The 25,010-nt window shown below is 40.5% G+C and overlaps 2 protein-coding genes across 4 annotated transcripts in view; one reads left to right on the top strand and one right to left on the bottom strand.

The window, feature by feature from the left end:
- Positions 1-796: 796 nt before the first annotated feature.
- Ap3m1 (adaptor related protein complex 3 subunit mu 1) lies at positions 797-19,994 on the bottom strand. Of its 3 annotated transcripts, none has more exons than XM_028758637.1 (9): positions 19,928-19,994; positions 12,280-12,555; positions 11,407-11,578; positions 7,512-7,649; positions 6,592-6,677; positions 5,557-5,690; positions 4,428-4,635; positions 3,176-3,320; positions 797-2,735 (listed from the first exon to the last, which is right to left on the bottom strand). In XM_028758637.1, exons 2-9 carry the CDS (start codon positions 12,550-12,552, stop codon positions 2,635-2,637), a joined length of 1,257 nt encoding a protein of 418 aa, XP_028614470.1. In that variant the 5' UTR covers positions 12,553-12,555; positions 19,928-19,994; the 3' UTR covers positions 797-2,634. The 3 variants fall into 3 exon arrangements, with proteins under 3 accessions (XP_028614470.1, XP_028614469.1, XP_028614471.1); XM_028758636.1 differs by lacking the exon at positions 19,928-19,994 and adding an exon at positions 19,613-19,721; XM_028758638.1 differs by lacking the exon at positions 19,928-19,994 and adding an exon at positions 19,369-19,444.
- An 84-nt stretch (positions 19,995-20,078) lies between these two features.
- Positions 20,079-25,010, top strand: part of Adk (adenosine kinase) — a 407,949-nt gene continuing 403,017 nt past the window's right edge. Inside the window, exon 1 of the mRNA XM_028758526.1 lies at positions 20,079-20,173. Within this exon, the coding sequence (XP_028614359.1) occupies positions 20,112-20,173 (62 nt within the window). The 5' untranslated portion in view covers positions 20,079-20,111. The remainder of the gene's footprint in view (positions 20,174-25,010) is intronic.

Consider the following 25,010-nt stretch of genomic DNA (forward strand, 5'->3'; position numbering starts at 1 on the left):
GTTAAATAATACTATAGGGTAAACTTATTGCATTTACTTACAGAACAGACAGCAGCCTGTACCTGCGGCTGCTGAATGGACTCAGAAGTCTCTGACTCCTCCTCCATTTGCTGGTCACCTTGTTTACTGACACTGCAGTTGTTTTTTTTTGTTTTGTTTTGTTTTTCTTTTTTTGGTTATTGGAGACAGGGTTTCTCTGTGTAGCCCTGGCTGTCCTGGAACTCACTCTGTAGACCAGGCTGGCCTCGAACTCAGAAATCCGTCTGCCTCTGCTTCCCAAGTGCTGGGATTAAAGGCATGCACCACCAGTGCCTGGCTGCAGTGTTTTTTTTTAACCAACTGCTTATAAGGACAATAAGACCAGCATATTTCCAGGGTTCTTCTGTAGCACCTTAGGAAATGAAGCTACCAGCCAAATTCCAATGGGGGGCATGGTGGTGGGGAATGGGTGGTGCTACCTCACACAGAAAATAAGTATCTGTTTTATTTACTCTTCGATTATGGTTTCTTAAGAACAACAACAACAAAAGGAGAATATGCTGGATTAACCAGAACTCCATGTTTGAAAAATCTTACTACTGGGTATTTCTGGGTCTATACTGAAGTGGAAAGGAAGGTAGCTTTGATCATTTTTATCATATGGTCTGTGACCAGAAGATGAATGACTGTGAATATGCTCTATTCAGGAAGAGGCCTCCTGAATTTTCTTCAAGCAAGGAACTGATCCAGTGCAGACAGCATTAATACAACCCGAATATGAGATTATTCTATCAACAATCAAACTTAAAAAAATCAGTTGGTTGCTCTCATATATTTATTGACATTATAGCCAGAACTAGAGAAAGGGCTTATTGGGCTCTGTCAAATTAATAAATACAACAATTTAAGAGTAAAAGAATGCAGTCTGCTTAGCTATTTTAGCAGAAATTCTTGGAGAGAAGAGACTTGGTATATGCTCTACTTTGATAGACAAGAAGACTGCATAGGAGGGAAGCTGTGCGGTCTAGGTATGGTCATGAGATAAAGGACCGTGAAGAACTAAAACTGGTGTGATTGCTTTTGAGGTAAAAGAACAAGATATTAAAACTAGAACTAGATAACCAATCTTGTCAAAGGGACTAGATATTTTGTGTTCTGACTTAAAAATAAAATTGCCAATCTGAGATTAGTTATTCAAGAACTGTCTACTTGAAGTTTTGCAACAGTTGGTCTTCTTATTAGATGGAGGCCACAGTGGCACTGCTACTGCATCATCAGCACGCCAACATGGAGTGAGCCTAGGGCATGACCTAGTATGGTAAGGAAGGACAAAGGAGGAGGACAAGGGGGCTAGGAAGGGCAAGCACTTTTGTCTTCCTCCATTTTCTTTTGCCGCTGCACAAGGATTTCCAAGCGAAGGATGCAGAATGGACTAAGTCACAGACCGGCTTTCCAAACGTAAAGATCAATTAGGATAAATCATCACTGAGGACTTTGTCCTTCAGTGTAAAGTTCTTCCATGTACACAGTACAGCGAAGACACTTGAGTGCTTCATTCGCATTTGACAGTAGTTTGGAGAAGGTGTCTATCACAATGGCCTTGAGATGTACGTAGTATGAAAAGGTGCTCCCCAAATACAGGGCACACAGGCAATTTCAACTACTTAAGCACAAAAAGATAAAAGACTGAAAAGAATAACATAGTGAAATTCATGTTTTCCTTCTTTTGCTAAACTAGGGTTTCAAGCTAAGTAGGTTAGTGGCATTAAATAAAACTTTAATAAAACATGGGGATGGCAAATGTTTTGCTTGATTTTTCTTTTTTACTACTTTAATTTGTTTAAAAGCACAAACACTTGTGCCTGCAATAACTCCCTAACGGCAGAAGTAGTGTTCCCTTTCATTTTCTTAATAAAGTATTTGCCCTTTTGATGCAAATGATCTGACTGTGCTATCTGACAGCTGAACTGGTGGCACAAGATTGATGGACTATTTACTGCAGCAAGGTCCTTGTAAATCAAAATCTGAGCTTTACATAAAAATCTTATTTATAAAAAATATAATACCAAGTACAGTGAGAATGGAGCATGGAGCTGCGATGCTCCCTGCCAGGGCCATGGCAAGTGGCTTTTGCTACAGTGCTTGCTTAATGGCACAAGTGAAAAGCTGAGTAAGGCAAACACTTGAAGAGGCAGTTTTTTGTAAACTTCTTGGGGTGGGGCAATCTCCTCTCTTGGGACAGACACTGATTGAGATGGCTAAGATCAGAAGGTTTGACACTTGGCTGCACCTGACACATCACAGACTGAGACAGTTCCTGCTGGTAGATGAGACCAGTTCGCTTGCTTTAGGAGAGAGGTTATCACTGTAGCCTTCTGCCTTGACTGTTATAATGTGCAGCATTCAGCTGGTAGCCCCCATGGAAGAAATCATCTAAACCTTTTCCTAAGTGAAAAGATACAAAATAAGCTAAGTCTGTAGAAAACTTTCCTTAGCTTAAAGCTCCTTAAGAACCCTACATCGATGACTAAGCGACTTTGTTAGCAGGGCAGCTTGACACAAATGCTGTATATTATTCCCACCCACTTGGTACCTAATAGTAATAAATTGCAATGACACTTGAAAAACAAACTGTTCTTGAGTAAGTATGGCCTCTTATGTCCTCACTTGGAACTTCCCAGCCTTTGTGATATATTTGACTCCTTTAAATGGCTTATACTTCTCGCCATACATGTCCAAGCGGTTCACTTTTAATCCTGTGTCAAAAAGAATGAAACAAATCATTACTACCCAAGTAATAATGCAATACTTGTTTAGCAATGAACACTGTGCCCTAGAAGTGACAAGGCACAGTGCTCCATTCATCATTTTGGAAACAACATCCCTCTTCTACCACCCACTCCAGGGAGCATGGCCTTAGTTAAGATGCCCCTGTAGCCAGAAACATGCTCATGAAACTAGGTAATTCCACTTTCTGTGAACACAAATGACAGCTTCTCTGGCTCTTAAATGAAGGTGAGGTAAGAAGTGTGATGGAAGAGCATGAGATAAACTGTGCTCTCAAATGGCTGCTGCCTGGAGGCCAGCTACACAGGAGGCAAACTGCAGGTGCTGCTCCTTCTAGGGTTCAGCTGTTAGAATTCTTCCAAACTCCTAGCCCCAATTTCCCCTAAATGCACAGCAAACATATCGTTACCTGAAATAGCAAGCTGCTGGATCTTGAACTGTATGTTAAGGTTTGGATTCTCTTCTGGCTTGGGTGCTCCTGACTGTAAATTTACTAGTCCTTTAAGACTTGGGAGTTTTTGTGGAGTAATTTTCCCTACATCCCATGCTAGTACCTGAAAAAGGTAAGAGAAAAAAATTTGAACTATGTTAAAAAGACATGCTCAGAGGTCAATAGATGCTGTAAATTACACAAAATGAAGCAGTGTCTTGGAAAACAGGAGAAGCCAGGAATAGACAATTGACTTATGTTCTAATCACTTAAACGTTCAGTTACAGAATCTTCAGGCAAAGTTGCCTGTGTGGGACTGAGTAATGGATGTAAGGACAGCTGCAGTTCAGATGGAGGGCTGCAGAAGTGGATTCACCTGCTCATACTTAAGAGTGTCCCTGGAAAGGCTCTTTGAATTCTTAAGATGTTACATGTTCTTTTTTAAAAATTATTTTTATTTATATGTATGTGTGTCCCTTTATGAGTTTGTGCGTGTGAGTACAGAACTTACAGAGGCCAGAGGAGGGTGTCAGATTCCCTGCAGCTGGAATTAATGGCAGTTGTGTACCTCCAACATGGTTGTTGGGAACCAAACTTGAGTATTCTACAATAGTAGTGTTATGTTCTTAGACACTGAGCTATCTTTCTAATCCCAAGGTTAGAAAGGCTCTATGTGTAGTGGTCCATGCCTTTAACTTAGGCACTCTGAAAGTAGAGGCAGTAGTATCTGTGAGTTCCAGGCCAGCCTGGTCTACTTAGCAAATTCCAGGGCAGCCAGGACTACCTCAGGAAACTGTCTCACAAAAACAAAATAAAACCCAAAAAACAACCACCTTAAAAAAAAAAAAAATCACACCTTCTTAGCTAAGAGTTGGGGGCACAAGCTTTTAACTAAGCATAAAGCAAAGGCTCTGAGCCAGCCTGGGCTGCAAGTAAGATCTCCCATTTCAAACAAACAAACAAACAAACAAACCAACCAACCAACCAACCAAAAACCAAACCATACCGTCTCATTTATCAAGTACTCTATTCTGCTGAAAACATACATTTCCTACATAAGGAAGCAAGGGAGTGGAAAGAAAATGATCTTTTCTAGATCTCTGAAAACCCTTAGGCTAGAGTCTTGTGTAAGCAAGGCAAGGACCCTGCTTCCTAACTACTATGACCTCTACCCACAACCACAAAACAGACGGCGGAACACTTGCTCATTCTTGATTTGAAGTGCCTGTACCTTGGTGACTGGATCAAATGTATAGCTGCCTTGCGTTGGTGTCAGGTTCATATTCAGCACAACTTTTGGCATGTGAACAGTCACTGTTATTCCTTCAATCGTTTTCCCCATATTCTGTTTTGGTCCAATTGTGATATCAAATCTGCCACAGGAGCTGTTTTCCTTAAAGCTGATACTGTGTTTTACATACACTGGTATTGCCACTAGACTAAGAAAGACACAGAGAGAAAGATACAAAGTACATTATGAAAGGTACGGGCAACTCCAGATGTAGTGTGTATCACATGATGTCTGTAACTGTGCAATAGGGCCATATACCCTAGCAGATTAGGCCTATGCACTAGGGTTGTTGAGAACAGCAATGTTCTGGTACCAATGTGCTAGAACTGTATGGGTTGGTGACAAATACATAAACCGAAACAGAAATCTCCTTTAAATACTATATAAACAACTGGGATAAAGAGATATAGTTTAAAAAAGAAAAAGCCTATTGAAAAAATTTAAAGCACTAAGAAATATTTTCTCAGAAAAATGTTTCAGTTTTGTCTTATTACCCAAATGTTTTCTGAAATTTTAAGGGACAAGTTAGCTACAGCTGACAATGTTAAACTGTTTAAAATTCAATGCAAGTTGAATGTAGTGGCACATATTAATAATCCTAGCACTCAAGAAGCTGAGGCAGGAGGATCCAGAGTTTGAGGCTAGCCTGGGTAACAAGTAAGACACCTTTAAAAACAAAAACCACCTTAACCTCCCAAACTCAATGTAGAGAACAGTGACTTGAAGCAGGTATTAGGGGATGTCTTAGGGTATCCTGTCTTGTTAGTTTATAGATCATAGCAGATGAAAGCACTGAGTTCATGGTTTGCCCAGGTCACGCACAGTCCAAAGGCTTGGTCTTAGTCATAGATTTTAACTTACTCTCTCACTACTTTTCTACACTTCCAGGTTCAGAAACACAAATTGTTTTGGGTACATATCATTACCAGTTCTCACTTGGTCTCCAGGTGAGCCAGAGCTAAAGGAAGCATTGATAAACTCAAGAACTAAACTGTAAAGATGAAACAAGAACTGGGAGTTCTATTCAGATTGTCTGTGTTTGCAAATTCTGGCTGATATATCAATTTACTTTTGTGAGCTGACACGATATGATATAAGTCGGAAATTTCCATCTGGAGGAATGAATGACAAAACTCTTTCAGATTCCCAGCGTTTGAACCGGATGCATGGGTGGAAGCTGACATCATCTAGGAGCCTTGGGTTCTGTCAGGAAAAGAAAAAGCCGTATGTACAGAGTACAAGGAGTATGACAACAGTATTTACATATTATGAATTAATATACTCCCTAAGCCATTATAAAAGCTGTGTAATTTATTATGACAACATTAAAATCACCTTTTACAGTTTGCAAACATTTTATACACATTACTTGAGGTTATAAACTACGGGGAGGAAAGTAAGTGGCACTCTCTGTGTCGTAAAGATGGGCAAGGCAGTGGTGGCACACACCTTTAATCCCAGCACTTGGGAGGCAGAGGCAGGGGGATCTCTGAGTTCGAGGTCAGTAAAGATGAAAACTGAGCTTCAAGAGAGTCAAGAGATACTGGGAACAGAAACGGAACCAGGACACATTTCTTTTTGTTGTTTGTAGTAGTGTGTCATGTGGAATCTAAAATGATGCAAACTATCAATGGCCCTTTATACAAGCAAAGCAAATAGTAAAAATGACAATAGAGATACAAAAGCCAGGCAGTGAATCCTGAGCTACTTCTAGCACATTTTCGGTAAAGATCTCTCTTTGGCTTTGTCATCAAGGCCATGTTCAACATGTCAGCTACCGTCTAGTAAGCTGTGCTTGGAATATTTCTGAGATAATCCTTTGTAATCTAATATATACACTACGGGGGTGGAGAGATGACTTAGTAGAAACAAGCCTGAGAACCTGAGTTTGATCTCAAGAATCCTCATAGTGGAAGGAGACCATCAATTCCTGGAAGTTGTCCTCTGATCTCTACACGTCTGCCCTGGCAAATGCATGCCAAGTCAAACACACACAAATACAACATAAGTAAAATTTTATATACCAACTTTATTTCTGCAATTATCATTTAGCATTTCAAACGTATTATGCATACAAGGGGCAATAGAACAGATCAAAACTTACCATGAAAGAGAGAGAGAGATCAGGCATTCCAGATAGCTTAATGCAAGCATCAATGACCCCTTGAATTTCTGCAAATACTGTAGATCCTAAAGAAAGAAATAAGAAGCTGATAGCCTTAATGGAATCTGGGTCTTCTCCAGAGCTGTCGCTAGACCCTGAGTAATGGAAACACTCTGGTTGTCAGAATCTTAGGCTTTGCACCTCGCTAACAGGTGAGAACACAGAGGATCCATTTGGACCTATTACACTAGTCTCAACAGTGTTTCTCACTGGTTACACTTAACTAGCTAAAGTATAATTCTAAGAAAGATCAAATTTTTAGCGAGTCAATCTTGTAAGGATTATTTGGACAGAAGTTTGAAATATTTTAATAGAATTTAAAGATGAAGCAGATTTCACATATTACGGACTAAGCTGCAGGCTTAGGTTATAGTGGAAAGAAGACAAGCTAACACCTGTTATACATAGTGTCACCCGTTCCCATATACCAACTAGTTGTATGATGCTAAGCAGGTTACACAGTTTTGAGTCAAAGCTGCTTTATGAATAAATCGTGAGGATACAATGAGATGGTTTAAAAATAAAAATTTATGAGTCTAATATTACCACCAATGTTTTCTCTGGTTAAAACCAACCAGAAGAGGCCTTTAGCAGAAGCATTGTACAGAGTGGAGAAGCATAGGTACCATGGATATGTATGTAATACCTGTCAGATAAGTAACTGCAAGAGGGGCTTACAAACATCTCAACTAGTGGTTGTGACAATTATATGTCACCTTTGGGCAGAACAAAAAGATTTATACATCATTAGAAAATGAATGTTTCTCTGCTGAAAACCCCCTTACAAGGAATTTCAGTTTTCAATTCAACTTGTATTAACTTAAGTTTTTTTCCCCATAAGACCACATGTACACAATTACCTGATTTATCTATAATTGCATCTATCTCTTCAACTACATCAAAATAGGCTTCATTGTTTGTGTACTTTACTCCTGCTCGACGCCATGGGATATTGGACAGCTGCCCAGTGGGGAGTGTATCCCCAACATTACTACTGCCTAGAAATTAGAAAAGAAGAAGGTGTTTGCAATAGTTATTAGAAAAGTTATTATGAAAAGGAAAAATGAATACTTTAGCTTCTGCTTTAATGTTTGGATTTTCCTTCATAGCAGTTGTGATGGGCTCTAGAATTGCTGGAGACATATATTCCACACAAGAGGCCAGAGATAGGCCATGGGCCTCTCTGTCAACCTGTTAGACCAAGATAACTGCATTCATTTATCTTTTGCTTTCTTTTTATTAGTAGTAACCTAACCGAATTCCAGTGGCTCAACAAGAGACCTGTCCTGTTGCCAGAAATGAAAAAGAGGCTGGCTACTTGACAGTCCTGCTGGCAAGAAGTCTCCCCTGAGAAGACTTCAGAACCGGGCTCTTGGGTACTCAAGGGAATTCTACATGAGGGACTGCCACTCTCTGTGAAGTTCCTAGTCAAAGAAGACATTTTTTTTTTATTCCCACCTTAACATCAGTAGATTATTGAGAATGTAGTTCTATAGCACAGCATTTGCCTAGCATGTGCAAGGTTCTATTCAATTCCCAGCATAGCAAAAACAAAGCAAAGCAAAATCAACCAACCAACCAACCACCAAAACCCTAATACCTTTCTTAAGGTAAGTATACCATTTTTTGCTGAAATATTACTAATGTTCAAAATCTGACTAGCTTCTTGGCAAACTATGTATGCATGATTATCCAAACAGAAACCCTTCCACTGTGATTTACTAAACAGTTTGTTTAGTTTACATTTTAATTCAAAAGTAACACATGTTGAACAAGAGTAAAAGGCAGTTAATTTATAAAACAACAACAACAAAAATCTGTTTACTATTACTAACATCATCTACCACTAACATTTAGGCAAGTTTAAATACTTCCCCATAAGTAGCATTTACAAATGTCTCTATTTTGGTAATTCTGTTTTCTTTACAGTTGTAAAGCTGGCCATAGGGCTTGAATTTGTAATCCCAGCATTTCAGAGACAGAATAAGAGGAAAAAAGCAAGTCTAAGGCCAACCTGGTCTATAGAGTGAGCTCTAGGCTGGTCAGGGCTACACAGTTAGACCCTGTCTTTATAAAGTAATAAATAAAAAATTAAAACAGGATGCAAAACAGGTATAACATTCCTACAATTCCAATACTCAGCAGCTTAAAGCAGGAAGATCGCTAGTTTAAAGCCAGCCTGAACTGCTTAGGAGGGCTGTCTCCAAAAACAAAACAAAATACACACAAAAGCACCCCAAACATAAAATACAGTTTCAGGGCTGGGGACATAACAGGCAGAGTGCTTGTCTACTATGCATAACGTCCAGCATTGAGTGGTGGAGCATGTACTTTAGCCCCAGTACTTGTGAGGAAGTGGAGGCAGGAGGATTGCAAATTCAGTCATTCTTGGCTGCACAGCAACACAACACACTCCAATCTAGATTAGTTTTTAAAGACAAGGAATGTGTGCAGTCCAGGATGGCTGAGAACTGGGGATGCTCCCTCATTAGCCTCCCAAATGCTAGGATCACGGGTGTGTGTCACTAAATGTAGCTAACAAAGCTAACATTAATTTTATAGTCTATTTATTGCTGGTGTTCCTGTCTCCAGCCCGTTACTTTTCAAGCATTTTAGAACTGCTTTAATCCTATGATTTCCCTGTTCAGAAACCTTATGTGCTCCCTGCTTGCTTTCTGATAAAAGTTAAATGTTTTGCTCAGCTCCAGCACAAGTGTTCTCTCATCTCAGCTCCCTGTCCTGCTGGACTAGAGGCTTGGCCATCGCATCAGCCCAATCTCACCTTTTCCACGAACAGCTCTACTTCAGCTAGAGGGGCTAACACAGCTCTGTCTCCCATTTTATGGATATTTTTCTCATAAATGCTTTTATTTCTCTATCTTATTCCACAATCTACTGATTCTGCTGGGTCCTGTGCTAGGGCCACTTGGTAGTTCAAGAAAGATTGCTTCAACTATTGAACCATTCTTTGGTATGTGTACATAGGTGTGGTACTAGGAAACAGAATCAGAGCCTTAGTTTAGTAAGCAAGACTCCTCTGTCCCTGTGACCTCACCAGTGTTCTCCTTTAGCTGCTCTAGCAGCTGGGATTACGGGTGTGCACTACCACATCCAGCCTGAACCTGTCTCTTCTATGTCATCAACCCATGCTATAGTTTTACCTTACACATTACTATGTTTTTCCTATCAAATACATTTTTTTCTTAAAAGTTAAAAAGTATGAAATGGGCTGGAGAGATGGCTCAGTGGATAAAAGTGCTTGCTATGCAAACATGAGGACCTGCAAGATCCCAGCACCCACATAAAACGATGGGTGTGGCTATGTACACATCTGTGATCCTAGCACTGTCGGGGGTCGAGACAGGATGGATAGGGCTTGCTAGCTGCTGACCTAGCTCCAGGTTCAGAGGGACCTTGTCTCAAAAAAGGACTCATGCGGGAGCAACAGAGTATGACACCTAATGTTCTCCGTGTTCATGCACACACATTCATAATACATATTTTAAAATGTATAAGGCAAAAATAAGGATGGCTTCTTAGCTAAAGATAGTCAATATAAACATTTTAGCATGTTTTTCTTTACAGAAATTTTATATATAAAATTAAAACTATTGAATCTGTGCTGTTTGCCCCACCAAACACACTTAGTATTGTGAGAGATTTACAGAGCCTCATGACAATGTCCGTGAAATATCAAAGTGCTCTTTAAAATGTTTAGATATTTAAACTATTTTTCCCAGAGTATAATTCCCTAATGTTAAAAGGACAACTAGAGATGTGGCTGGAGTGGTATACAGCATTCCATAAGAACTCCTTTAGAAGACTGTTTTCTTTTGGATGGAGTCCCATTATGTAGCTGTGGCTGGCCTAGAACTCACTCTGTAGAGCAGGCTGGCCTCAAATTCAGAGACTCATCTGCCTTTATCTCCTGAATGCTGGGATTGAAGGCTTGTGCCACCAAGCCCACTTTTTGTAGAAGAGTTTTAATCAAAGGATGATCTGAATATACTGAATTTCTAGGTATGGCCTAGAATCAAACCTGAAAGCTTATTTTTAAAAATGCATAAAGCCCAATATGCATGAGGTCTACTAATGAACAATTTTTCTATTTATTTTATTAGTTTTTCTTTCTTTGAAGTATTGTGCACTGAACCCAGTAATAGGAAAGTGAGCTATACCCTAACCCTAACAGTCCTTTGTCCTTCAAGACTGAGCTTCTTTCAATAACCAAAACAAAACTAAACAAAGCAAAATATATTTCTTATTTTATATACCAAATTAGCCTTGAACTTAGCAATTCCCTGGTTAGCTTCCTAAGTGCTATGATTACACATGTGAGCTACACCTGACCTCATAGTTTGTTATTGTTCTCCACCCCTCCAAAAGCAAACGGGGCCTGGCCACACGGGTCAGTGGGTAAAGGCATTTGCTGCCATGCCAGAGGACCTGATTCAATCTCTAGATTCCACATGGTAGAAGGGGAGAAACAACTCTCACAACCTGTCTTCTGGCGTCCATGCCTGAAATGCTATGGCATGTGTGCAGGCATGCATTCATGTGCACACACACATATACCGAGAGAAAGAGAGATGGGGAAAAATAAAAAGAAAAGAAATATACATCCATTTAAACATTATTGGTAACTTTAATTTTGGCCAAATTAGACTACCCTAATAGTCTGTCATATGAGCAAAATGAGCTGTTCATACAGTTTCAATGGATCAGTTCCTAGCAAAGTGTTTTCATTTTTCATACCTGTAATAGAATTGACGACAGAACGTAGAATTGTTGGTGGTTTAATCAGTTCTTTCAAAATGTTAGATTCAGTAGCCAGTGGGAATCCATTGTCTAACATTTCTTCCAAGAGCTCATACACTATGACCACATTATCCTTAATTGCAGCCTCTGAACACTCACCAAAGTAGTCCTAACAAAATATTCATGATATTGAACAAGAGAAAGCAGGAAGGAAGGCTTGCTTTTATATAATACCCTTTGTTCTAAAGAGTAAACTATTAGTAGCTTAACTCATGGTTTAAGATGCTAGAAATATATAGACATAAAAAAATTCTCTATGGAAGTCCTAACATTTCTCTTCAATATTTTCTTATTGTATTTATATTGAGCTGATTCCTATTATATATCATGCCAGAAAGTACTAAAACATTAATCTGGAAAGTGAGCTATAAACTTCATTTGCCCTGATTAACCCACACCCAAACACAAACAAAGCTTTTAGCTATTTGGTTTATTCATCAAAACAATAGAAAATAGAAAGCAGAAATATAAAGGAGCTCATGATCAATAACAACCTTGCAATGATCCAGAGAATGCTCAGTGGAGGGCACTCCTGTTTCTTCATGATATGATTTGCCATACATAAAAAAACAATGAGCAGAGTAGCAATGCACGATACTGTACACTCTCTGCAAGTGTTTATGAGATCATGTTTAGTTACAAAGAGAAGTCAGGCAGTACACACCAGAAACTCAAGTAACAAATGAGAGAGAGAAAGAGAGAGAGAGAGAGAGAGAGAGAGAGAGAGAGAGAGAGAGAGAGAGAGTGAGTGAGAGTTTGTCTCTTTGAACTATCTTGGGTGATTTAGTTACAAGTTTGACGGGTACAAACCTGAAAAGTGTCAGCAACTCGATGCAGAAACTCAATTACAAAGAGAGGCGGCACTTCGGTCTGTATCACAGACACAAAGAAGAGCTTATCCCGGTAGATACTAATGAGGTAGTGGTGAGGTGTTGAAATAACAGGTGGTACATTTTCAACATCAGCAGCTTTCTCCTGAGCTTCAAAGAAATAGTCACACACAGACTGGCTTACAACGCTCTTCCAGTGTTTTTCTAGAAATATGTCGCCAGAGCAGTTGATGAGAAATAGACTGTGGATCATTTTCTGTGGAGGAAAAAAAAAGGGGTGGGGGAGGTTATACTTACTGTACATTGAAGATGCACAGTTGCAGTAGACGGTAATTAATGGAGACTCACAACTGGACATTGTACACTGAGTAAAAGACTTTGTAGCACTCAGCCTTAAATGGGAGGTCTTTATCATATCCCTCCCCTCAGAACTCAGGGAACTATGTAGAAGAGACAGAAAGAGTCCAAGAACCAGAAGTGGTGGACAACTCCAAGTAAAGAAACAGCATCTTCCAGGCACAACAGAGATGATATGCATGTGAACTTGTAGAGACTCTGACACCACACAAAGACCTCCACAAATTCAAACCAGACAAAATCCCAGGGTAGAGAAAGGGACACAGACACCAAGTCCTACCCTGAACCAAGAAGCTGTTTGAAACTGATACATGCTAGGAAAGGGAAAATTTCTTTTCTCCAAAAGAAGAAAAACACTGGGTAGGGCAGGAACCAACCATAGTAGTTGTCCAACATGAGGATGACTCTGTGTGTGTGTATATATACATACATATTTTGTCTTACTGTGTTTTTTATTTGTTTCATTTTCTTTCTTCTTTTTCTTTTCATTTTGGAAGGAGAGAACATAAAGTTGGGTAGGTAGGGAGGAGGGAAGAACCTGGGTAGGGGGAGCAGAAAAAATACAATCAAAATATATTGTATGAAAAAAAATCCTCGTCATATTGCCTTGACATAAAAAAACAGACAAAGGCAATGTAAATAGCAGATTAATATCACTTAAGAGCACAGATGGAAAAGTTCTTAATTCTAGAAAACTAAATTCAGTAACAAATTTTTAAAAATAATGATTTATTCCAAGAATGCATGTTTATTTAACATAGGATAGTTAATCTGTAATACACAATATATGCTGGTTAGTTCTGTTAAATCAACACAACCTAGGTAAATCTGGAAGAAAAAAGTCTAATTGAGGAATTGCCTTCAGTAGACTGTTCTGGGGGCATATCTGTTGGCCATTTTCTTGATTAATGATTAAATGTAGGACCCAGCCCATTATGGGTGATGCAACCCCTAGGCTCCGGGGTGATGTGAGATGCTAAGCAAGCCACTAAGCAGAGTTCCTCTGTTCCTCCATGGTTCCTGCCTTGCACTTTCTTCATTTCCTGACCTGACTTCCCTCAATGAGCAACTATGATCAGGATGTGTAAGTCAAATATATCCTTTCTTCCACAAGTTGCTTTTGGCCATAGTATTTATCATACTGACATTTGGTGGTGATATCACTACAGATAGATACTATAGTCAATGTGCTGTTCTGGCTTGATTTATGAGGAAGAGTTGAAGGATATGCTCCATATAGAAACCAAAACATGCTCTTGTTTTTATGTTGAGAAAGTTTAACGGATCAGAGTAGAAACAAAAGAAGTGACATAGGTTATGTCAAACCACTAGCCCCTTGGAACACAGTGGCACTCCATTATCACAACACTCTCTAAGACAGTTGCTTGTTTGGACTGGTTTCTCTATTTTAGGGCTAGATTTCCACTCACTTCTTAATCTGGTGAAAAATTCTTTCCAGGAAAGTTTCCACCAAAGTTGTTTTTATTGGCAGCAGTTCAGGTTTCAGAATACTGTGTAGTCAAACCAGCCGCTGGATTTACTATTGTTATCCTTTGTGCTGAGATGAGAGGGTAACACTTCTAGCACTCAACAGCACTTGGCTTTAAAGCCTATCTTAACATCTTATAATAAGAAAAGAGACTTTAATTTTTATCCATATTATGACCAATTGCCCAATGTATATAAAGAGCTACACACAACTCATAAAGCAGAAAAAAAAATCAGCCTATTTCTTTAGCTACTTTAGCTTTTAGTAGCTGCAGTTATGCTGTTCCTTACTTTATTGAATTCTCTTAGAAATCTACACAGGGACTATCACCACAAGCTATGTGTGGTATGTGTGTGTGACTTCTGAATTGCAAAACACACCCACCAGAGTTTTGATTGTAGTGTAAGTGCTTCATGAATCTGCTTTATGTGTGCATTCCTCCTGACAATTATAATAGTCAAAATATCCTTGGAAGGCAAGTGTCTTTTTCTTTTTAGATAGTCTTATGTTGACAAATTCATGGCCTTAAGCTATCCCTTGCTACAGCACCTTAAGCAACAGGCACTACAGTCATTCACCACACCCGAGGTTCCTTCTGCACAGAGCATAAAGGAGGCACAGAATGCCCTATACACACAGTGAGAGAATGGGGGATGGGAAGATGGTCAAGTCAGTAAAGAGCCTGCCATGTAAGCATGAGAACCTGGATCCCCAGCATCATCTCAAAACAGGAGGTGGTGGTTCCTTTAAGGGGTACGAGACTGGGGAGTGGAGACAGGCTTTCAGGTTAGCTATTCTAGCCAGTCAGTGAGGCCCACGTTCAATGAGGCTACCTCAGGAAACAAGGTAGAGAACCACAAAGACACCCAACTTAAACCTCTGATCCACACACAAATGGGGACCTCTGCAGTTGCATGCACTTACACAAACACACAGACACAGACACACAGAGACACACAGACACACACACACACAAATATGAAACAATACCCAAGAAGAATTTAGCTCCTCTGATTCTCAAACAGAATCTTGACCATTTTTCCCCGTTCAACAAACTGTCCTATATTTTATTTTTTTATTTATTTTTTTTTTTTTTTGGTTTTTCGAGACAGGGTTTCTCTGTATAGCCCGGGCTGTCCTGGAACTCACTCTGTAGACCAGGCTGGCCTCGAACTCAGAAATCCGCCTGCCTCTGCCTCCCGAGTGCTGGGATTAAAGGCGTGCGCCACCACCGCCCGGCTGTCCTATATTTTATATATTAAACACTTGGGGATATGATGATGAACTAAAAATTTCTATACTTTTATTCAGTTGCAAAACCAAATACAGTAAGAAGCAATTCCTATGATAGGAGAAATACAGTGAACTATTGGAATCTTCAAGGTTTACACGTACAAAGAGAACACATGAAAGAAATCCAAAACAAATTTTGCAACTCTTAAGGTTGAAGAAATGCTGGGAAGAAAGGTAAGGATACAAAACAGGCACTGGTCATGGGCAAGGCTTGTCTTGTTTATTGATCTCAGTGTAATGTAAAGTCATTTCCCAAATTTTATTTACTTTTTTATTTTGAGGGCAAATATGCAAATCCGATTTACATATCTAGAAAGATTATACTAATTACACATTATGGAAATTGGATAACTAGGCACCAAATTATGTGACACCAGTTAAGAGATGAGTGATGGATCAGAGCTGGAGAGATGGCTCGGCAGGTTAGAGGACAAGACTTGACATCTAGTGCCCTTACAACAGTCCCAGGGAGGGCCAGTGCCCTCTTCTGGCCATTTCAAGCATTGCCCTTTTTGGAGCCTGGACTCAAGGTTAACAAGAGAATGGAGTAAAATGAACAATGAGATTTGGACAGGCTTTGCGAAAAACTGTATTTATGTCTGGGTATGTTATGCAGAAATAAGACGAAAGCTGAAATAGTTATTCCTGGCCATACATAATTTGACCCAATTCCTAATACATTTGACTCAACTGAATACATTCAATCACTGTATTCAGGTCTAGTGCTTCAAAGAGACTGATATGTTAATGGGTATTATAAAAAGTTACCACCAAAGAAATTATGAACATAGCATATGAAAGAAAAACCAGTATCTGAATAGCAAGGAAGCGGAATTTATAAAAAAAAAAAAAAAAAAAGCCTAAGACGCAGAGTTTTTAAAACTGAGAAGAGCTGTGGGAGAGCTTTTAGCATCTGTATTTCTAGGAGAATGCTACAAAGAAGTCAGGCTGTGAGGATTTAAAAGATGAATAGAAGTAGTTTTTTCAGATTGGAGATGGCTCAGTGGTTAAGAGCATGTACAACATCTTCCTACAGAAGCCCCAGATTATGCTGGGCTTGGTGTTGAATACCTTGTACTTCAAGGGAAGAGGCAAGGGGATATCTGTGAGTTTGAGCTTAGCCTGGTCTACAAAGTGAATTCCAGGACAGCCAGGGTGGTTTCACAGAGAAACCTTGTCTTGAAAAGCTAAACAACAACAACAAAACACCAAACAAAATACTCCCAAAACAAACAAACAAACAAACAAACAAAAAACTCAACCCCCAACCCAACAAACAAATAAACTCAGATTCAATCCTAGCACCTATGTCAGGCAGATCATAACTCCAGCTCCAGAGCATCTATTGCCCTGTTTCCATGGGCATGACACTTATGTGCACACACCCACAAACAAACACACACAATACAAATAATAAAAAATAAATCCCAAATAATACATAAAATAATAAAAATAATCTCAAAAAATGTTTTACAATTTTCCTTTCTTTTATTTTTTCTTCCTAAGATAGGGTTTTTCTGTGTAATCTTGGCTGTCCTGGAATTCACTCAGACCAGGCTGGCCTCCAACTCAAGAGTCTGCTTACCTCTGCCACCCAAGTGCTGGGATTAAAGGCATATGCCATGACTGCTGGCTACCAATGATCTTTTAAATTTTTTTACTTCTCAGCCAGTCATACCATTCCCTACAGATTGTTTGATAAAAGACTTTTCTCAATACTTTAAATGTGTATTATGTGTATTTGAGTGTGGGTTTGTACATGTAAATGCAGACCCGTGAAGGTCAGGAGCAGGAAGCTGGAGATACAGGGGTGGGATTAAAAGCATCATGCACTACTTCGGCAGAGGACAAGAGTTTCCTCTCTAGCACTCATCTCAGGCAGCTCACAACCCATTTTTATTTTAAACTTTAATTTTGTATGTATTTCTGTGAGTATATGCCATGTGAGTATAGGTACTTGCAGAGGCCAGAAGAGTGTATCAGATTCCCTGGGGTTACAGGTTGTTAAGTGCCACCCAATGTGGATACTGGGACCTGAAGTTGGATTCTCTGCAAGAGCAGCAAGTGCTCTTAACTACTAAGCCATCTCTCCAGCATTATCTCCCACCCACTACCACATAAATTAGAAAAAAAAATACCATATGCCTACTTAAAGTATATCTATTTCGGAAGGCATTCTTGTCAGAACGACCTAAGACAGGCTCAGTCTTGTTTATGAAATAAAAAAGGGGGGAGAAGCGGAGAGCTTTTGGGGCTGCTTGGCAAAAATCTGACATGGGCCAAGGACAAGGAAGTGGGCTTCAGGCAGGAATCTGACATTAGGCTAGAACAAAGAAATAATTTCAGGCAGGAATCTAAATCTTAGGCTATAACAAAGAAGTAATTTCAGGCAGGAATCTAAATGTTAGACTAGAACAAGGAAGTAGACTTTAGAAATGAAAATGACTTTGGGTTAGGACAGGAAAGTAGGCTCAGATATTTTGGTCATCCTGATAAGCCCTTAGAAACAGTGATCTCGGGGAGTGTTCACCGAACTTTGCTTATTACCTTGCTTGTTCCTTGCTTGTTCTTTGACTATTTATGTTTATTGTCTTGCTTGTTCCTTGACTCTTTGCATCTATTTATTGTATTGCTAGTTCCTCAGCCTACAACTGACCTTATAATTAAATAGTTTAAAGCAAAAAGGAGGAGGAGGGATGGGATAGGAGTTTTCTAGGGAGGGGAAATGGGGAAAAGGGATGGCATCTGAAATGTAAATAAAGAAAATACCCAAAAAAGTGTATCTATTTCTTATGCATTTAAAAAGGGTTGAACTTTTGTTGCTTCACAAGTAGTTTTGTTTTTTTAAGTTTTTATTTTATTTGTATGGGTGCTCTGCCTGCATGTATATCTGTATTATGTGTGCGTGCCTAAGAAGGCCAGAAGAAGGAGTAGGACCCCCATGGGACTGGAGTAACAGACAGTTGTTAGCCACTGCGTGAGGGTTGGAATTGAACCCGTGAGGGTTGGAATTGAACCTGCATCCTCCAAAAGTACTCTTAACTGACAAGCCATCTCTCCAGCTCAAAAACATTTTTTAAAAAATCCATACCGAGAATATATGATTGTCATATTTGATGTCAAGTGGACATCTGCGATCTTGGTTAAAGTAATTTTAGTAATTACTCAAATAGACCGTTGGAAACGACATTGCAGTGTGGTTCTTGGCTAGAAGCAGCAAGTAGGTAAAACAAAGATAAGGAGACTGAAGTGGCTCATCAAAAAAAAGTGTCTGCTACCAAGCCTAAGGACCTGAGTTTGATCGCTAAGATCCTCATGATAAAAGGAGAATTGTGGCCCATAACTTGTCCTCTGACTTCTACATGTGTACTGTAGCACGCAACACACATACAACAAACAAGTAAATGCAAAAAAAAAAAGTTTAAAAAACAGAAGACAGTGAGAAAAAAAGAGCAGTAGGAAGGTAGATAAAAGGTCTTGTCCTCTCTAAAAAAGGGGGCACATTTCTTCTTTCAATACAAAGTTAGGAGATTTACATATTTGCCTGCAGAAAATTCCTTTTTTCTGTGTAATGTTTCCAAGTCAAAATCCCAAATGCCACACACACAAAGAAATCTTTTCCTGTGCGAATGCCGGATTTTTACAGTGACCCAACTTCTCAACCAGGAAGTTAAAGCTTCAGTATCAATCAAATAAATCCATGACATCCAATCAGCCCATCCCTCATCACGTTTCCATACTTCAGGCCATCTTTTCCGTTTAAAGCCCTGTCTGGTAAGAAGCTACCACACCCTCCTCACTGTTTCCCTATCCCAGGCTACCTCATCCAGGCACCACCCTATAAAGAGAGCGCTCTCTTAGCTTCATCAGGTGATTTGCCCTCCAAGGCTAAACCTGTGGGCTGGCAAATTCAAGTCATCGGTACTCCACCTCACTGTAGATGACATTTCCCGCGCCTGGGGTCCAGGGTCCGTGAACACTACGTGGCAGGTGCACCGCTCCCTCCCGGCCCAGATAGCTAGAAAGCCCGGGTGCGCGGGGGAAGCGCGGCCCTGGTGCACAGCAGCAGGGACGCTCCTGGAGGCCAGGCTAGAGTCCCGAGCCGGACCTATGAGGTCTATTCCCTGGCTTTTGAGAGGTCTCCAGCCGGGAGACTCCCCGCCCTCACACTCACCCCGACACCTGGGCGAGTCAGTGATTCGGTGCCGGGTCCTCTCTGAACCGAAGCTGAAGCACCAGAGAAAGCCGCGAGGACCCGGCGCTTGGAGTGCCCAATAGAGTGCCTGACTAGCAGCCTCAGAGGCACCAAGGAGGTCAGCAGGACTAGAAAGACACAACCAGCGGAAAGGCGTTCAGGGAGAGGCACCGTGTCTACAGAGGTTGAGGATCTGAATCTTCCACATTACTTAGGGTCTGGAGGAACAGGGAGATTGGCATTCTCTGAGCTCAGGCGCTCACCCGCAGCCTAACTCCATTTGGGGTCCCTTACCGTAGTAATCGAGGTCCTAGAGAGACGCGCGTAGAGCCAATGGTTATTGACCAGAGTCCCGGATTGGGCGGAGCTCGGAGAGGCGGGGCTTAGTGGAAAGGGGGCGGTGACGAGACGAGGGGCGGGGCCACCGGGCTGAGGGGCGGGACGCGCGGCAGAGCCAAACTGCGGTGAGAGTGCGAAGATGGCAGCTGCGGACGAGCCGAAGCCCAAAAAGCTCAAGGTGGAAGCGCCACAAGCGCTGAGGTGAGAGCTGCCCTATGTGGGGGAGGAGGGAGACGGCACTTGCAGCGAGCCGAGGCCCACGTGGGCTGGCGCAGCTGCATGGTGTCTGCTTTCGTGGGGTCAACGCGCAGGACCTGCAGCTCGGGGAGTTGCCCGCGTGGCTGCTGTTTCCCTCAGTGCCCTCTGGTTCTGGACTCTGCTCAGGTGCCTTCTCGGCCCTGGCAGCCATTGGCCAATCAGAGCTGCTGGCCCGGGGGCCGAGCCTTTCTCTGGCGCCACGTGCTAGTCCTTGCGGGCCGCGACCCCAAAGGACCTATCTGGAGCTGCATCCTTTCCTAGGGTATTTAGCGGGAAGGCGTCCAGCGCCTCCTGGACCCTAGTAAAAGATAACATTCTTGGAATTTTTTAGAAGGTGTTGCAGAGCGTTTTGACTTTTTCCGTCAGCTCTCTGAAATCATCTTTGGAGACACCCTACCAGGGACCCCAAGTCACCCAGAGGCTTTGCTAGGGTAGCATTTGGCTAATTGGTTAGGAAAGTTTTTGTTTGTTTTTCTTTTTTTTTTCTTTGCATATTTGGCAGGAGCGGAGAGCTCTCTCTCCCAACACCTGACGCACAAGTAATTGATGTTGCAACTTTCACTTATAAAAAGCCGTTTGTTAAAAAAATTTTTTTCCTAATAAGTATAAAGTCCAGCGCACTCAGTGTCTGATGACTTTGAAGTGCTCATTGGAAGGCAGTGATTTTGCTACCTAAAAATAGACGCATCAAACTGATTTAAAACCGTGGGGCTATTACTGATTATACAAGACAAATTCCATTTACTTCAACATCATGTTCAAAAGGAGAATTAATTCACAGCTGAAAAGGAAATGTTAGTTGAGGGCCCCAAAATCATGTTCTTGGTGGAATGGGTGATGACCAAATCCCTTCCAGTGGCTTTAGTGTATGGCTATTATTCTTAAAAGGTTCATGTGCATGTCTAATACTACAAATGTAGAACATTAAAAAAAAACAACTGAGGATGTTTTATTTTAAATTTTAGATTATCTGGGCCGGTGGGATGGCTCAGCAGATAAAGGCATTTGCTGCCAAGTCGGATGACCTGAGTTCAGTCAGACTCCAGGACCCACGTGGTGGACGGAGTGGAACCTATTCTTCTGTTGTCCTATGGCCTGGCCCCACTAAATAAACAGCTACTGTCTCCTTAGATTTTCTTTTAATAAAAACAATACTATATATATATATATATATATATATATATATATATATATATATACACACACACACACACACACACATATATATATATTCCATTTTAACAGTGCTAACCATCTGAATTAATGGTATAAAGAAGTTTATGAAAGAAAGGCAGGGATTAATCATATTTTACAGGTGAGGATATTGAAGGTCAAATAAAACATTTAAGGAAGGAAAATTCAAACCCAGGGCATCAGGATTCAAGTTTATTATTTGGCTCTAATGTTTTTACACATCTAAAACTTGCTTCTGTCTGCTCATGTATCTTTAAAAATGATCCATGCTAATGTTTAACTCTTAGACATGTATATGCCAGGTGCTGTTTCTGCAGTCTATGTATTAACACAACACCGTAACAACCTGATAAGCCCATTTCTCTAATTATCTCAATTTTACCAAAAATGAAACAGCCACATATCTGTCTATTTAAAATTGTAAATAATTTAGACAAATAAAATTCACTTCCCAGGGCTAGAGAGATGGCTCAGCAGTTAAGAGCACTGACTGCTCTTCCAGAGGTCCTGAGTTCAATTCCCAGCAACCACATGGTGGCTCACAACCATCTGTAATGGGATCTGATGCCCTCTTCTGATTTGTCTGAAGAAAGTTATAGTGTACTCATATAAATAAATAAATAAATTAAATAAATAGATTGTACTCATATAAATAAATAAATCTTTTAAAAAATTGGGGCCTATTGTTAAAAAAAAAAAAACCCACTTCCCATAATGCTAACCTACTGCTTTCTACAGAGGTGAAGTTAAAAGATTAGTTATTTTGACTATGGGGATAAAGCTCTTTAATTTTCTGCAGAGACCTTTGAATGGACTGTTGGACTGTTCCTCCTTTTATTTACCTTTCAGGATTGCTGAATAATAATGCATTTAGACTGAATTACTCTATGATTTTCCTGTCAGTTAAGAGATTTCTACCAATTTTGTTTAACTGTTAAAGAAAACAGCATAAATTGTAAGCATAGTTTAATGTATAGAATCAGTCAGTGGAGAACAAGTAAATTAATAAAAAGCATTTATAGATGTTAGGAAAAGAGTTTAGGAATTTGTGAGAAGCTGTCAGTTATCTTTAGGGAAATAGTTCTTATTTTTCATTTATGTATATATGTGTGTGTTTGTGTGAATGTGTGTCACTTGTTTGCCAGAAGAGGGCTTTGGATGCCCTGGATCTACAGTTAAAAGATAGTTGTGAGCCATCTGATGGGGGTGCTAGGAACCAAATTCAGCTCTTCTAGAAGAGCAGTTTGCTCTTAACAATTGAGCCATCCTTCCAGCCTAGGAAGCGATTTTTAACTAGAGAGAATTTTATCTTAGAAGAAACATTTGGCAAAACTTGGTGATCATTTTGGTGGAGTAGGGGAGTAAAGTTTAAAGATGCTGCTAGAGAGCTGCTGAGATGGCTCAGAGAGTAAGTGTGCTTGCTACCAAGCCTAGTGACCCGTGTTAATCCAGGCCCGTGTGCTGGTTTGAATAGGAATGGCCCACATAGACTTGTGTGTTTGAATGCTTGGGCCATAGTGAGTGGTGCCATTATGAGGTATGGCCTTGGAGTAGCTGTGGCTTTGTTGGAGGAAGTTTGTCACTGTGGGGTTGGATTTTCAGGTCCTATATATGCCCAAGCTAGGCGTAGTGAAGGGGTATTCTTCCGTCACCTATGGATCAAGAATAGGACTCTTAGCTTCTTCTTCAGCACCATGCCTGCCTGCACACCAACATGCTTTCCACCATGATAATAATGGACTAAACCTCTGAAAGCCAGCCCCAATTAAATGTTTTTCTTTATAAGAGTTGCTGTAGTCATGGTGTCTCTTCACAGCAATAAAACCTTTACTAAGACAGCCCATTTGATATGCATTCATGCACATACACAGACAATAAACAACTAAATGTAATTTAAAACAAGCAAAAAACTGGCATGGTGGCCCACGTGTTTAATCCCTGCAGTCTCAGGCAGAGATAGGCTCGGTCAACCAAGGTTATATAGTGAGTCCCTTTGTAAACAAACCACATCCGACAGCTGTAGAGATTTCCTTGTTTTGTCCCCCATCATGAAGCTCCTACTAATGTATAATGGTGTTTCTGGGCATCTTAACAGTACAAAAGACATCCCTCTGTGAGAGAGATTGTTAGGCTAAAATTATCAGTATTGTTGAGAGTGAGAAACTGCTTTGGGGGGCCAATCTGACAAGAGTTTCCTCCTTTCTTACTCTTTACCTTTTGTTTGGTTGTTTGCTTTTCGGGGCCTGGAAGTTGCTAAGATTTCAAAGAATCAAACTGTAACATGTTTTCAGGTGGATTTGAGGAGAAAGAAACTGAGTATCAGACATTAACACAAAGACTACTCAATTTTCTTTTCTCTCCTTTGGAAATCCTATCCAAGCTCACTGCTTCAGCGGTCACCTCTAAGAAGACACAGCACCTTCCAAGTAGTGTTGAACACATGCCCAGTCTGTTCTTTCTGTCTGTCTTTCAAGTATGTGCTATTTTAGGCATGGTGCTAGGAACTGGGTATGGAGAAAGAAAAAGGTAAGATCCAGGTGCTATTCTCTTCCTGCAAACTAAGTTGAACTTGTGAAAAATGAAACCTGAGCATTAGTAAGCTGCCTAGGAGTTAACCAGGTGGGGAGTAAGGAATCTGCCTTTACAGGGAAATCATTCTGAAGGCAGGTCCTCTGTTGGGGATGGAAGATGAGATGACCTGGCCTGACTGGAGTAGAAGGTAGTAAGTGTCTAGGCTTCATTTGGGGCATTTTCAGTGTGAGACTTCTGTCTATATTCTCAGGTCTCACAATCTCATGTATCCCAGGCTCACCTTCACCTTGATTTGGAACCAAGGATGACTTTTGATCTTCCTGCTTTCACCTCACCAGGGCTGGGATTTACAGGCTGCCATCACATGCAGTCTTCAGAAGCTAGTTTTAACTGTTGAGTATCTTCTCTAGGTGACTTGCTGATCTTTAAGATCACATATATGCAAGCAAATCCAACTCTTGTCCTAAATCTTGGCCTTCTCCCATGGTCCTTCCATCAGTTAGTAGCACTACTAACCTCCTTTTGTCTGAAGTTTAGACTTTACCTTGGCTTAGATATCTTCTTAATATTCTAAGTGGATTCTGTACCTCCAATTTCAAGTTCTGCTTTACCTACTGTAGCACAGCTCTACTTAATCATTAGAGTAAATATTTGTAAGCTATGAACTTGCTATTAAGAAAGATTGAATCCTAAAAGCCAATTATCATGATTCCTTCTGACATAAATGATTAAAGATTGTTCAAAGGGTATGGGGAAGGATGGGTCAGTTGGTAAAACATTTACCTTGTAAGCAGGGGCATCTGAGTTTGATGCCCAGAAGACATAAAAATGTCAAGGGTAGTGATGCACTTCTACTCAAAAACAGCACTGGGAAGGTGAAGACACAGATTTTATAGGCTGATTGGCAAGCTATAGGCCAGTGAGAGACAGTGTGTCAAAGGAGGTTTACTACATTCCCAAGGATGAAACCTAAGGTTGTCTTTTGGCCTCTATAGGTACAGTGAACGCACACACACACACACACACACACACACACACACACACACACACACAC

This window comes from Grammomys surdaster, unplaced genomic scaffold (assembly GCF_004785775.1).
Source record: "Grammomys surdaster isolate TR1022 unplaced genomic scaffold, NIH_TR_1.0 126198, whole genome shotgun sequence".
Lineage (NCBI taxonomy): Eukaryota > Metazoa > Chordata > Mammalia > Rodentia > Muridae > Grammomys > Grammomys surdaster.